This window comes from Tarenaya hassleriana, unplaced genomic scaffold (genome assembly GCF_000463585.1).
Source record: "Tarenaya hassleriana unplaced genomic scaffold, ASM46358v1 Cleome4, whole genome shotgun sequence".
Lineage (NCBI taxonomy): Eukaryota > Viridiplantae > Streptophyta > Magnoliopsida > Brassicales > Cleomaceae > Tarenaya > Tarenaya hassleriana.
In genome coordinates, this window is record NW_010966881.1 from 3,469,262 (window position 1) to 3,484,007 (window position 14,746).

General features: G+C 35.3%; 4 protein-coding genes and 1 long non-coding RNA gene across 6 annotated transcripts; 3 read left to right on the forward strand and 2 right to left on the reverse strand.

Annotated features, from left to right (window-relative positions):
* Positions 1-67: 67 nt before the first annotated feature.
* On the reverse strand, positions 68-2,041 carry LOC104823747 (leucine-rich repeat extensin-like protein 2). The gene is made up of 3 exons (XM_010555451.2): positions 1,960-2,041; positions 1,744-1,828; positions 68-1,651 (listed from the first exon to the last, which is right to left on the reverse strand). Exons 1-3 carry the CDS (start codon positions 1,975-1,977, stop codon positions 375-377), a joined length of 1,380 nt encoding a protein of 459 aa, XP_010553753.1. The 5' UTR covers positions 1,978-2,041; the 3' UTR covers positions 68-374.
* Positions 1,415-2,196, forward strand: LOC104823746. Its single transcript, XR_773361.1, has 3 exons — positions 1,415-1,507; positions 1,595-1,726; positions 1,858-2,196. It is a non-coding gene; the product is annotated as an uncharacterized LOC104823746 (long non-coding RNA).
* Positions 2,197-6,067: 3,871 nt separating this feature from the next.
* On the forward strand, positions 6,068-10,315 carry LOC104823749 (protein WVD2-like 2). Its single transcript, XM_010555454.1, has 7 exons — positions 6,068-6,216; positions 7,305-7,756; positions 8,260-8,342; positions 8,444-8,537; positions 8,679-8,750; positions 9,052-9,162; positions 9,675-10,315. The coding sequence occupies exons 2-7, from the start codon at positions 7,310-7,312 to the stop codon at positions 9,999-10,001; spliced, it is 1,134 nt and encodes a 377-aa protein (XP_010553756.1). The 5' UTR covers positions 6,068-6,216; positions 7,305-7,309; the 3' UTR covers positions 10,002-10,315.
* Positions 10,316-11,259: 944 nt separating this feature from the next.
* LOC104823750 (PRA1 family protein E-like) lies at positions 11,260-12,317 on the forward strand. Its single transcript, XM_010555455.1, has one exon. It carries the CDS (start codon positions 11,421-11,423, stop codon positions 12,051-12,053), a length of 633 nt encoding a protein of 210 aa, XP_010553757.1. The 5' UTR covers positions 11,260-11,420; the 3' UTR covers positions 12,054-12,317.
* Positions 12,318-12,493: 176 nt separating this feature from the next.
* LOC104823751 (probable prefoldin subunit 4) lies at positions 12,494-14,141 on the reverse strand. 2 transcript variants are annotated; one of them, XM_010555456.1, is made up of 3 exons: positions 14,104-14,141; positions 13,863-13,973; positions 12,494-13,005 (listed from the first exon to the last, which is right to left on the reverse strand). In XM_010555456.1, the coding sequence occupies exons 1-3, from the start codon at positions 14,110-14,112 to the stop codon at positions 12,745-12,747; spliced, it is 381 nt and encodes a 126-aa protein (XP_010553758.1). In that variant the 5' UTR covers positions 14,113-14,141; the 3' UTR covers positions 12,494-12,744. The 2 variants fall into 2 exon arrangements, 1 of the variants encoding a protein (XP_010553758.1); XR_773362.1 differs by lacking the exon at positions 14,104-14,141 and adding an exon at positions 13,545-13,606 and having other exon boundaries at positions 12,916-13,005; positions 13,863-14,081.
* Positions 14,142-14,746: the final 605 nt, after the last annotated feature.

Consider the following 14,746-nt stretch of genomic DNA (forward strand, 5'->3'; position numbering starts at 1 on the left):
GCAACCATTGAAATAGCATATTGCTTTTAAGTAAAGGCAATATAGGCAATATTGCTTGGACTAGACGTTCAAGAAACTAATACATTTTTGTTGAAGAATAAGTTTTTGTCTTTACAGTATTCTTTTGAAAGTGATTCCTACCAGATAAGACTGCATATGCCCTCTTGGAACTTTCTCAAAGACGGCATCAGGAATCGATTCATTTCTGCACTTACAATCATAGAATCTAATTCCTCTCTAATGGTTTGACGTGTAATTTGGAAACCACACTGCATTGCACCCAAGGTTTATCTTTTTCCCTTTTCATCTTTTATGTTGGAAGTTCTTGCTTCAATATTTATATTCCTTAATCATTGTGATCATCTAGGCCACTTTTACATTGCCGTGCATGAATTTGGATTCTCGTCACTGAACATCGCCGCAATATTTCCATTTCCATCATTCCCATAATAACTGCTCTGGTAATCAACTGTATAGTCTCTCCTACTGTGATAGGCATGCCTCGGTGGTGAGTGTGTATGCTCATACCCGGTCACATAAGGTGATGGCCTGCTTATATTGTAGCTATGAGTCCCATAAACAGGCTGTGGTTGTTCTTGGGTATTAGTGTATCCAACCTGCATGTCCCGTTGGAACCCTTCACTGTGAACATTTCTCACATCTGGCTCATGCACAAACCTTTGGCTATTTGCATATCTGACCAATGGCTCAGGAACACTTCTTGGGCTATGTGCATATCTGACTGGTGGCTCGGGAACACTTCTTGGGCTATATGCATATCTAACCGGTGGCTCAGGAACACTTCTTGGGCTATGTGCAAATCTGACCGGTGGCTCAGGAACACTTCTTGGGCTACGTGCATACCTGGCGGGTGGCTCAGGAACACTTCTTGGGCTGTATGCATAGCTAACCGGTGGCTCAGGAACATTTCCCGGGCTATGTGCATACCTAACATGTGGCTCAGGAACACTTCCTGGGCTATGCACATATCTAACCGGTGGTTCAGGGATACTTCTTAGGCTATGTGCATATGTAACCGGTTGTTGATGCCGACTTCTTGGGCTATGAGCACATCTCTCTGGTGGTTCATGTGGTAAGCAATGACTTGTGGTGTATGTGTTTGGTGACTCTTGTGGGTCTGCGTGGCTGTTGCTGTATCTATCCCAATAACTGTTATATTGATGACTTCCATAATCATATCTATGCCCATAATCAGGAGGGTAATGATAAATCACGTGAACCTCTCCTACATCTTTTTGTCCCATTTGGCTTCCGAGTTCTTGTGCATTACTTTCTGAAGCTGCAGGTGCTGCTGACTCTGCTGCTGGTTTCTCTGGTGGTGGCTGGTCCTTTGATGGCTCGGGTGATGGAGTAGCTGTCTCAACCGTTGAAGCGGCAACGTCAGCTTGCTGAGAAGCTTCTTCGGAAGCTCGTGGCTCCATTTGTGGATGATTGGCTGCTTCGGGATCCTGTAGCTGACTCGCCTCGGGTGCTTCTGAGGTCTCAGGTTCGGTTTTCTGTTGTTCTGCGTGAGAACAAATGGTTGCTATCTTCCTTGTTTTCCTTATAGCTTTCACTATCTTCTCTGGATCAGCCCAGCCAATCACTGTCAACTTCTGCTGAGGAAAATCAACGTAGATGTCATTTATGCCTGCAATGATCGATGACACTTGGGCCTGAGGTTAACGTTTAAGATATCGGAGAGTGAAACCGTGGAAATGAGAAGGTAAAAGATTCGCTTACCTCTGATGCCGTGAAGAGCTTTCTTGATCTTTTGCACGCACCCATTACAATCCATACGGACCTTGATCTCTGTGATATTTGGTTTCTGCATTTCATCATGAAATTCCTCAACAGTTAGAACACTCCGAATGATACAAATCTAAAGAAGAAGAAGAAGGATTGCTCTCCTTGATAAAAGGATTGATCTGTAATAGGGATGCATTGCTTATGTTTTACCTCTAACTCTGAAGCCATGGCGACCAAATGAAGAAGAAGAAGAAGAGGAGGAGGAGGGTTTGTACAATGAGGGGAAATAATCAAAGGGCGTGGCTTTTTATTTGGGGTTACAAGGAGAGGGAATATTTGAAAGGAAAAGGTGTGTGGGACATCTCAAGAATCTTTCTTTTCTTTTTCCTTCCGTGTGAAACTTGCCTGCAAAAATTTGTTATCTATACCACCCTTTAATTCTTCTTTTTTCCCCAATATATTAAATAAATAAAATTCGTAACAATATTGAATTAATAAACATGAAATATATATGTATCGGTGGAGATTTTCCTTTCCAGTACAGATTCGGTTTGATTGTCTAGAGTTCACTGTTTTCAATTTTTAGAAAAGAAAAGTATTTATTGGATTTGATTATATTTGATTTTTATTTATATTTGATTTGGTTTTCGTTTTTATTGATAAAAATAATCGATTTCAAAAAATATTTTTGGTATTTCGATTATTTTAGGTTGGACTTCAAATATTTGGATTTTAGAAAAATTTATACCCATTTAGTTTTTATATCATACTGATTTAGATAAATTATACATTATTTGAGTTTAGATCTATTTGATTTTGCATAATCAAACCGAAAAGGTCAACCCTAAATATATCTATTTTCTTGTCCAAAGGAAAGTTTTTGTTGTAGTAGTAAATTTGAAGAGGTTGCCTTAAATTGTATTCATTTCTAACAGAATTGTGTTATATATATAATATATTAACATTGTAAAATTAAAGGATAACAATTTTAGGGGGTTTTTCTCTCTCTCTGTATTAATAATGTATGTACCTTTTGAGGGAATTTTGCCTTTTTGTCTAAGGATGGTTCTCTCCAATTCTCCTTAGTTTTGTGGTTATGATTCAGAAACCATCTATTTAAAAAAGAGATGCCATCAAGGTTGAAATATGAACCCTAAAGCCTATTGGTTTTTAAAGTAATTAATATATATATATATATATATATATATAATGTTGATTGGTAATAACTTAAAAATCATATACATGCACCTTAGTATAAATAGATAGTTGTTAACATGCACGTGAAATACCCTTCTTGTCATGATAATTCTATCATTAATAACGACAGTCTTTTTTTTTTTCACGTTTTCAACAATATATTAATATATATTGGTGGAATATTCGATGACATGTTTTCAAGCTATTTTATTTTCATGTTTTTTGTTCTATTGCACTAATATGTTGGGCCAAATTGGTCAAAAGACAAGTTATATTTAGCTTTAGTTTTTGAGAAAGTGTAATGCAATGACATGAACCGCACTATGCAGGAATCCAACACTTGGAAAATTGATTTTTTTTCTTCATATTTTCCATAATATATATATATATATACATATATATATATATCAACGTTGAAGATTCTCTTTTAAAGGCTCTAAAAGCTTTGGCATGAAATTGATATGGAGACTTATTTCGGTCTGGCAAAGTCCCTTTTCGGATTTTGTTCACATGAAATTATTATTATTATTATTTTTATCTCCCTCTTTCCTGTAGGTCCAACTCTAATTCATTTTAATATGGTATGTTTGGATACAAAAAAAATTAGGATTTTTAAGTCTGAATTTTAATTGAAATGGGCTGGAAATTTCTTATCTGAATTCGAATGTAAAAATATAAGATATCCCAATTGTGTAAAATTCTAGTTCATCATATAAAACAACAACTAATTAATCATATTCATAGTTTTCTAATAGGGAATTTGTTGAGATAAATCCATAAATAATCAATATCAGTACAATAATATATTTTCTAAACACTTTTAATTCAAATAGTATAATTTATCCACGGATGGAAATTTCTTTTCTAAACACTTATAATTTAAGCTTAAGTTTAGTTTGAACTTTAATAATTAAAATAATTTATTTTTAAAAGTTAATATTTTTGAGCTGATTGACTAATTCTCGTTAAAAAAAACATCCGTAGATATTTCCAAGTCATGTAATGCCCATTTCCATGATTGCCGACTCGGCAGATATAAAACAATAAATATGCATAGATCTTTTAATTTCGAACTTAATTGATAATTTAACCAAAAAAAAAAAAAAAAACACAAACTAAATGGGATATTTTATTTTGTGCTAATAACGTGCCTTGATGTCTTATAAACCCTAAATATATATGGATTGATTTAGATCTTAAATTAACGACCTTTTTCGAAAATTGTTGGATTGGATGATTGGTTCTCATTGTTCACTTGGTGGATTTTTGCAAGAAAACGATTCCGTATATACGTAAATTGATCATGTTCTTATGTTTTAAATATCTTTGTACGAAATTCCATTTGAAAATAATTATTTGTTATTCAAATTTATTTAATTTATGTAATAAGTTGTTTTATTTATTCATTTTGTAGGTGTTACGGTGCCAATGCCTCTTCCATTTCATCCTTTCCCCCTCCTCTTTCATGGCGGCCTCCGTTATTTCGCCGTCTTCTCCCCTGACGGCTGACGTTACCGCGCTTTGATTCGAATAAAATAGCTGATATATATATATATATATGGATAGATATACACTTTGGGTTTAATAAGGGAGAAAAGCCCATTAGGCGGCCCATACATAAATAGTTTTAGTTTACCCTTGCACCGTACAAAAAGGTTGTACTTATCGTAAAATTAATTAAAATTAAAGTAATAATCAATGGATGCTATGTCAATATAAATCGTTAGAATACTATTTTTTTTTTTAAGAATATCAAACCGTAACTTGAATTCGAATCAAGTTAGAGGTTGAATAAAAACAAATTTTTACAAATTATATATAATAAAGAGTTGCTCGAAATTGACAAGTATATTATAAACAAGTACCGGTCAGTTAAAAAGATTTCGAGTCATTTTCATCAAACTATATATATATATATATATACATATATAAGATATTTAAAGTTAATTTTAAAATAATATACAAATTAACTAAAATGAATAAATATAATTTAAACAGTTCGATCTTGCCAGTCGTTTGGTCCAACGGTCGATCAAAACTATCCATCATTTTGTTCATTTTCATCATTATGTTTTTGTTGATGGGTTTTATTTATTTATTTTAATTATTTGCGTATGTCTTTGTTGATAATGATAATGATTGATAGATTGAACACGAGAATAATGTTCATCCATTCACGAATTAACTAATTTTTAATAATTTATTATTATAATCCTTAATGGAATTTGGTTGATTGTTTAACAAAAAAAAAAAACAAATATAATATTATCGGCCGTGGGCACCACTCATATTATCCTGTGGTACTGACTTTGTTATTTTGTAATATATTAAAATTGGAAGCTTTTATTAGAAGGTAATTAATTAAATGATCATTAGAGACGCTTTAAAAATAATTCATTATAAAATAAATTCATTTGTTTAAAATTTAGAATTATTTAAACATAAAAATAATCTTTAATTTAAGTTTAAAATTTTATTACTTCTAAGTTCGAATTATTGACGAAAATATATGATATTTCCAGTTTTATTTTTTAAACATAGTTATATTAATCTTGACATAATGATCTATTTCAACACCACCATCTCAAGATGTGACAAAGCATTCAATTCCTATATGTTATAGAATTTCATCTTATGAGTTTTAAATTAAAAAGTCGAGATGTTATAATTATGTTACATAAATGATGATTAGATAAATTATTAATAAAATATAAAAAATAAAAGATTGAATAATGTAATGTTCAAAATCAAAATTACAACGTCAACTAACGCCGTCAAGACTTAACTGAGGGGGGAAAAACAAACAGTCCCCTTAATTATACTCAACGTGAATTACAATTAATTAATTAAACTTATTTCTTCTCAAAAGCAACAATCTGCTAAATAAATGGATAATCATTAACAGGAAAAATTTGTTTGTGAGAGAGACAAACCAAACCCAGACCAAGTATCTTGAGAGAGAGAGAGAGAGGAGTTCACGTTTGCAGCGTTTGCTTCCGTTCCGGGGGGAGAGAGAAGAAAAGGAGAGACAGGAAATCTTTTGGACAGATCGGAGCAAGAATCGTAAGAAATTCTCAACAATTCTTTCGAATATCTTAGATTTTCTCTCTCTGTTTTGTCCTTCTGGGTCTTTTCTTTTGTTTTCGGGTTGTTGGTGTTTAGCTGTTTGGACATTATTTTTCCTCGGAAAGAGATGTGGGAATGTGGTTCGATCTGTACAATGTTGTCTGACATTTGATCTTCTGGGTCGATGTTCTTTTGATTTCTTAGGTTCTTTCCCCTTTCCTGGAGTCTCCTCTCAAACCTCTTATCTTTTCTGGGAAAAAAATGGTTAATCTGTTCAGTTTCAGATGTTTCCTTTTTGTTTCTCTATTTTTAGGACAGGGACGTTGTTGCTGGTTCGATATGAACATTGGGTTCTTGATTTAGTTTTAATCTCTTGGTGCATGTGTGGTATATACTAAACTAACCATTTATGGAAACAGATTGTTGTCTCTTCTTATGTTTTAGGAAGAAGGGTGATTTGATTTCTCTGTATATGTTTGATGTATCGAGAAGTTTTAATTTCTTTGTCATTAATGCAATTAATAGCCATAGTTCTCAGATCTTGGTTGGATTCTGGGTTTTACTGAAATATTATAGGTCAGTATTCTAAATCATTTCCTGCATTTGTTCTTGATATATTTCAATCCATTGCCTCCAATATGAACTTGAAGCAGAAATTTTTTGTCATTTGGACAACTGAGGATTACGATTAATTGGGTATTGTTTTTGGTGAATTTTGTGGCTTCTGATTCCAAAGTGGCGGTTTAGCTTATTTTGTATATGCTTAGGTAGACAGTAAAGTAAAGGTTGAAATAGAGCAAATTGAGTCATGAGGAAGATTCTGCTGCATAAATCAATGGGTTTCCTTTGAAGGGGAGAAAAGTTGTCTGCAACTGGTCTTGAAATCTCGGTGGATTTTTCCAGATTCTGTATTTGTTGATGTTTATGTTTCATTATGGCCTCTTGGTAAGATTTAAAGATTGGATCTTGTTTCATGGGTTTCTAGTGGCTTGCTTTCTCGGATATTCTTCTTCTTTTCATATTCTCTGCAATCTTTTACTAACGGTATAGAGGATCAAAAAGGCAAGGTATTACTTGGTTTCTCGGATCCTCTTGTTCAGATTCTGATTGCTTTCTCGGATCTTCTTCTTTTCATATTCTCTACAGTCTTTTATTGACGATACAGAGGATAAAAAGAAGCAAGTATTACTTGGTTTCTGCCTTTTTTCAGAGAAGGAGCCCGCATATCTTGTTATTTGACCTTGCTTTTCTTTTGCTGTTTTGGGACTGAATGGATATATTTCTTGATGCAGAGGTAATGGGGAGAGAACCTGTGGACAAGCACATGGATAAGAAGTCAATTAATCGCGTAGCACATTCAAATGGTTCATCCGATGGAAGCAAACTCCATGGCTTTACCAAGATCTCGGAGGATAATGCTGAGGTCGACGTAGTGAAGGAATGTACTGAGCAGAACTTGGTTGCTAAAGATGCCCACGAGATGCAAGAAGTTCTTGACGTTAAAAGCAGAAATCATGATGAGAGAAATGATAATGTCGGATCCAAGAAATCTTCTGATGATAAGAAACTGAGCTCCTCGCCTCCGCTTAATTCCCGTGGTAATGGAAACCACACGGTACCGAAATCATTTGCTCTGGCAACTGAAAAGCGGGCTTCACCCCTGTCTCGTACTGCTGGAGTTAATAACAACTCTTCAGGAAATGCTAACAGCTCAAACTCTCCCACTGCATCAAGAGGTTCACAGGTAATAAAATTCAGAATTCATATATTTAGATTCCATCTATAATAATAATAACCACAATAATAAATAAATAAGAGGAACAGAAGAATTTACAAAAAAAAACGTGATCCTTAAAAAAAGAGGTTAATTAAGAGAGGGGTAACTTAAGATATATGTAATTGAATGTCTAAAATCCAATTCCATCGGGTGTTTTAAAGAAAAATTATAGAATAGTTTGTTTATGTTACATAAGAAACACATGTAATTGTGATATTTGATACTAGTACTGCCGAGTAGAGTTTAAAAACCGATGTGTATAATTTGTTTTCTATACATTTAAAACTTTCTAGAAATGAAATCTGCTGTTTATAAACCATGCCTTAGTTATTCTTCGGTTAATTGCCCCCAGGTTCATGTGGTTCTCTGCAGTAATTTTACCAAATTGATGAATCTTGCTCATATAACAACTATCTAACTCTGCAGCATGTAATTTCATTTTTTTCTTTTTGTATCTCTTGAATTCTCAGCCCGATTCCCCCCTTACGGCCAGGAAGCCAACAGAACACATACAACATCATGATGAAGAAGATGGCTGGTCTGTTGCTTCCTCGTATCCTCTCCACGGAATTAGATGCTTACATATACAAATTTTTTATATAGAGAAACTGTATCTATGATTTTAAGCATTTGATGATCCTTAGCGGTATATAGCTCGGCTACATCTATGAAAACAGTTAAACCCAAGGTAACGGTCGGAGTTGCTCCAACGTTTAGGAGCACTGTCCGGTTGGAGAGACGGAAAGAGGTACTTTATTTGTAACTATGAGATTCTGTTTAGAGAACTCTGTGATTTGTGCCATGTCTCTTTTGAGCAATCTTCCTATTTCAGTGTTTGTCTTTCGTTTTTTTCTGTCACCCGTCCTTATTTCGGTACGACTGGTTTCAGTTTTACCAGAAACTAGAGGAAAAACACAAAGCACTTGAGGCAGAGCAAAAAGAGAATGAGCAAAGGCTCAAGGTACATACACGCATACGCATACACATACTCATCACTTCTGTATCCATATAGATGTGTATCTATCTGTTCTCACACTTCTTCCTGGGATAATAACAAATATAAGGGCATAAAGCAGCAATTACAAACTATATAATGTACAGCAATTACAAACTATACAATGTGGTTCCTGCACATTTTCATGAAATATCAAATAGCATATGATTTTTTGGAGCAGCATTTACGTGTTATTTACCATGCTTTGTCTTGTTATTGTGCGTTTTCTCGGAATAACAATGAAGATAATATCTTTTATCTTCTCCAGGAAGAGCAAGAAGCGGCAATTAAGCAGCTCCGTAAGAGCATGGCTTACAGAGCTAATCCGGTACCGAGTTTCTACTATGAGGGTCCTCCACCAAAGGTTGAATTAAAGAAGGTATGATAACAAATCCAGTGTGGCTTCACTTATCATCTCATTTTCGATCAATATCTTGCTCGTCCAGAAATGTTGAAATCAGTGATTTGATGCAACATACACATGAAGGACAGATTACTCGTTTTTTTTTCTCCAGGAATGTTTTAGATTTTGGTGTCGTCTCTATTTCAATATTTGTGGACAAACTTGTCTCATGCTTTTTATAGTTAACAACATCGGCATTTTCGGAAACTGGACTTCGGCATTTGCCTCTGTTGATTTGAGTTGCCCATACAGTGGGGACCCATCTCTTGTTCAATCTCATATTTGAATTCATTAGAGGTTTTCCTTAAAAAGACAAAACATAGAAAATCGTTGTGAAGAATAATGGGCTCCACTTTCTTAGGTTAAGTGTTGCCATTGCTCTTCTTCTGGGTTGATTTTGTATATGAGTTATGGTATTTGAACTTTTGTTTCATCTGAGCTCATTGTTTGTTTTTTTTCTGCATTTGTATATATCTTTGTTTGCATAGTTGCCACTGACTCGGCCCAAGTCCCCGAACCTTAACCGGAGAAAGAGCTGCAGTGACGCGGCTAACTCACAGTGTAAGGAGGAGGAGAAGGGAAAGCACTGTGCCCGACACCGCCACAGCGTTGACGGTTGCAAGGAAGAGCCTAAATCCACAAACAGCCCGAGGACGGCCAAAATCAACGGGAATCATCCAAGAAAATCCACAAAGGGAACTCCAAAGACAGCGACAGCCCGAGCGGTCGAAGATTCCCGTGAGAAGATCACGGGAGAGATCACGAGAGCCGTTTCAGGAGAGACGAGTGTGGAGAATGGTGAAACCGTTGCTTAGTTTCTTCTTCACTGACTTGGAGAATGAGAGAAAAAGAAAAAAAGGGTGACAAGAACAAGCTCTCTCTCTCTCTCTGAAGAACCCCAAAAGGAAAACCAAAGGAAACAAGAACAAGGTGTAAAGGTTGTATATATACATATATATATATGTATTGGTATATTGTTTGCAGATGGATTGTTCTGAAAACGAAGAACAACTGACTGTTCATCTCTTGTATGTTTTCTTTTAAAATTTCTGTGTTTGTACGGCTGAAACGACTGCTTGTTTGATATGAGAATTGATGTAACCCTGTACACTGAGGTTGCATTAATATATACATATATATATATATATATATATATATATGTATATCGTCTTGTATTGTTGTCATTCTTGAGATTGTTCTGTTTTTTTTTTTTGAAATACAAAGCCACGTAACTTAAAAATAAGAACAAAAATCAAGGGCGCACATGTATTTTGATCAAATGGAGGTACTTTGTTTCCGAAGACTTTTTTTAATTAATTTTAATATAAAAATTCAATATTTTATTGAATATGTTTTTGTTGTCTCAATAATAATCAAATATTTCTGATAGAAAAATCGGAACCATGTAATAGACAAATATAACTCCCTAATAGGTTATGGTTGTGAAAGTATGGAAAAAGACATTTTGGGTTTGACCTTTTTTTGAAGCAAAATGCATGAAATATAAATTTTTTTATATTTTCACTGAATAAATTCTGGCAGAATAATGTGAAATCAAAACCCAACAAAACAATATTTACGTTTTTTTGTCGGAATTACAATCTGATGTTTTTATTACCAGAAAACAATCTCATGTTATGCAGCATTGTTGATTTCTTTATAAACCCTCACATCGATTATTTTATATTTAATCATTAAGAACACTCTGATTAAGTCTTTTATATTTTATCACGTTTAAATAATTAGATTTTTACGTTTTCTCACGTTTAAATTAAGAATCCGATTATTTTTAAAGATAAATGTTATGTAAGACGATTATTTAACTAATATTAATATTTTATAAATTTTTGTTTTTCTTGAGAGGTATTCGTTTTATTTTATAAAAAAAACATCATATTTAATTGTCTACAAAGATGACCCATTTTTATTTATAAAACTAACAAATAATGAATTTTCTCTAATTAAAAAATGACTATCCATTTATGCAAAACAAACTTTCTTTTTTTTTTTAGCAATTTCGAAAATAGATAAGTTCAGTAAAGAGAAGGAAAATGTTGTCATATTTCACGCTTTTTAGCCAGCCTTGCACCAATGGCGAAACAATAAAGAATTCGTCCCTCGTCAATACATACACACATCCCTCCCCAAATTCCCAATTTCCCGAAGAACCCTAGAGAGATCCGGAACTCTCCCTCCGTTTTTCCCCACACAAAATCGGCCAACCCAAACCCTAAATGACCGCGAAATCTCCGCCGTACGGTTACGGCACCACCTCCGCCGGCTCCAGCGGTGGAGGACCTTCCTCCTCCGCCGCAATCGCTACAGCATTGATCGCACGCGCGAAGCAGACGACGCAGTCGGTGATCGCGACACTTCGGCCATGGCGAGAGCTCCTGGACATCTCGTCGTTCTCTCTCCCTCACTCCTATGACGAGGCCATGTCGCGCGTGAGACACAACCTCGGCTACTTCCGTGTGAACTACGCGCTCATCGTCCTTGCCGTCGTCTTCCTCGGCCTCCTCTATCATCCGATTTCCATGATCGCTTTCATCGTCGTCTTCGTCGGTTGGATTCTCCTCTACTTCTCTCGAGACGCCAACGATCCGATTGTGATCTCAGGTCGGGTCGTGGATGATAGGATCGTGCTTGGAATCCTCAGTTTGGTCACGATTCTGGCTTTGGTTTACACAGATGTTGGCGAGAATGTTCTGGTTTCGTTGATTGTCGGTGTGGTGATTGTCGGAGCTCACGCAGCTTTCCGGTGTACGGACGATTTGTTTCTCGACGAGGAAAGTGCCCGGCAAAGTGGGCTTGTCAACTCTGCCGTCGCCGGAAAACAGAGCACTTCAGGTTACTCTCCGATTTAAGTCGCCGGAAAAAATGTTGCTAATTTGGGTAAACTCCATCAAATTTTAAACTTCAAGGTTTTGCAAAATTTTAAACTTCAAGGTTTTGCTTGAGTCTGTGTTCCCTGGATTGAGGAGGGATGGGATTTGGTCTTCTGGGTGTTGTATTGTGATGAATTTGTGTGAAAAATTCTGGAAAAATTGTAACTTTTTCTTCCACTGTTGAATTGAACATTGCTGCTTCAATACATTTGCTTGGAAATGAAAAGGAGCGTCTCTTGGATTTGTCTTGAAAGTCATCCTTGTCTGAAACAACTCGATTCACGGTTCTGGGATCATTACACAAATCCAGAATCACAACAGAAACCATCGCCACAAATTATCATCAGATGGAACCAATCCACAGAAAACTCAACATTTGAAGTTCATATTTAAGTAAATCTGGCAATATCAACAAGATCTTGAACGAAAACCCAGCCATTGATATTTCATGGATTCAATGAGGGAAAATTTTCAGGGAGAACAAAGTGGATTTGTATATTCAAGAACTCTAGTCTAAACTCTCACAATATGATCAACTGCCATAGGACCATATCCAAACTAAACATTGTTGATGCATGACAAGTTTTCCTATAACCGCGATAGAAAGCCGAAAAAGAAGAATCCGAGAAAAAAAATACCGTGGGGAAAAAAAAACCAAACCGAGCTGAGTTCAGTCTTCTTCGAGATTGATCGAGTCTTTGAACTTTGCATACAAGATTTTCTTCAACTCTGCCATTTGTGCAACAATGGTTTCCTTCTCTTCCTCGAGCTTTTCAAGGTCCTTACTAGTCGCCTCTTTCATCTCTTCTATCCTCGTCTCTACCTCCTCCCTCGGCACATGAACAAAGACTTCTCCAATTTGAAACCGAACAATTTCCTCATCGGCAAGTATCAACTCGTTCCCAGCATCCTCCAGATTATCACATTTTTCCTGTTAAAGTAGGAAATGGCAAAATTTGAATAAACCCAACAAGAAACGATCATACGTAACCGAGAAACAAGTCAAGAACTATGGCATAGAACATGTAAAGAAAATATAGGCACAAAGCAACACATGTAAATCTTAATAGCCTGATTCGATAATCCACAAACGGACAGAAGCCCTAGAGGAGGAATACCCACAATGAAAAGTTTAATCAGAGGAAGTGTACTAAAGATCTCCATTAAGTGAATCGAAAGTGAACTTCAGTACAAGATCTTCCATTTTCCGAATAGAAGCATAAACTCCATCCAACACAGGTAACCACAACAATCCATTATCTTTTTGATGAATTTCATTTCATATATCCAAAATCGTTTGAAAGGTCTCGTGTTCTTCCAGACAATTTAGCAGCCGAATATCACATCCAGGTTTCTATATCCTCAATAAAGTGCTCGATTCCATAATAGAGCAGAAACAGTAACAAAAGATCAAATCAATTCAAACAATTAGATAGAAATCCTTGAACCGTATTCTCCAGGACACATTACTTGATTCTGCGAGCAGCCAAAACATTACCCAGGTTCCCATCCTCAATGTAGCATCTGATCCACTAAAAGAACAAATGGCTCATACACAGTGACAAAAAATCGAATCATCTCAAACAAAGAATCCCACTAAAAACCTTAGATTGGATCCCTTCTCAAAGAAAAACCCTCCAATTCAAGACATTCGTCTTGCTCACTCTCACGAATAGTTTGAAAGATACCCTAATTCCGAACCCAGAAACCTAAAAACCCTAAAATCGAAATCGAGCAATGGAGTGAAGCTAAACACGAAATCATCAAACCCGTTTGGAAAAAAAATACCTTGGAGGCTTTGATTTCGTCTTCGAGTTCATGGAATCTGTTGTTCAATCGGCTGAACTTGTTGATGTTCTGCTGATCTTCCCATGTCACTTCCGTTTCAGATCCACCTCCCTGCAAATCCAAACATTCATGAGATTAAAGAGTCGATAAGCCTCAGGAAAACGAAAAAGATGAAATTAATGAAAACAACGAAATGCACCAAACTTAACAAAAAAACGAAATGCACCAAGATTTTTTTTACCTGCTGCATTTTGTCTTCTTTTTTTTTTAATCTCACAGAAAAAAAATTCTGAGAAAAAAAAATGTGAAGAACACAGTGTGCAAGGTGAGGGAGAGGAGGCGGGGGCAAATGGGCCACACGTGCTTCTATATCATATGGGTTGGGCCTCGGCCCATTTCAATTAGTGTTTGGGAATTGTTAGTTGTTCAGGAACGAATTTGAATAATATAATGTTTAGATTAATTTTTATTTTTCTCGGATACAATTCGATCTGAATCTATCTGGAAAATCTGAGTGTTTGAACAATTTAGATCGAATTTGGATAATATAATATAAATTATTTTGTATTTTTAAGATTGGGATAAAATCAAATCCTAATTTTATATGGAATTTTTAAATAATTCGGTTCGAATTGTAATAATACAATTTGTATCTTAGATTTTTTATTAAGACTCGAATGAATGAATATATACGAATAACCAAAAATATTGTTATTTTACCATAATTTTAGTTTTGATATCTAAACTATTATAAGACCTACTTATTTAATTACATTAGATTTATTTATTTTTTTAAAAAGCCTAATCTATATCTTGGTTTGAGGCCTTTCTCTCTCACATCCTCTTTCTCTTCCTTGACGTTCTTTCTTCCCCCATTCTCTCTC

Bases quoted from the DNA above. Each gene is read 5' to 3' on its own strand.
- LOC104823747 (XM_010555451.2), bottom strand. The intron at 1,652-1,743 runs GTAAGCGAATCT...CGATCATTGCAG, and splicing joins AGCTCTTCACGGCATCAGAG to GCATAAATGACATCTACGTT.
- LOC104823749 (XM_010555454.1), top strand. From the start codon at position 7,310: ATGGGGAGAGAACCTGTGGACAAGCACATGGATAAGAAGTCAATTAAT. The intron at 8,343-8,443 runs GTATCCTCTCCA...AGCGGTATATAG, and splicing joins GGCTGGTCTGTTGCTTCCTC to CTCGGCTACATCTATGAAAA. The intron at 8,751-9,051 runs GTACATACACGC...TATCTTCTCCAG, and splicing joins AGAATGAGCAAAGGCTCAAG to GAAGAGCAAGAAGCGGCAAT.
- LOC104823750 (XM_010555455.1), top strand. From the start codon at position 11,421: ATGACCGCGAAATCTCCGCCGTACGGTTACGGCACCACCTCCGCCGGC.
- LOC104823751 (XM_010555456.1), bottom strand. The intron at 13,006-13,862 runs GTATTTTTTTTC...CTACTTTAACAG, and splicing joins ACGAAATCAAAGCCTCCAAG to GAAAAATGTGATAATCTGGA.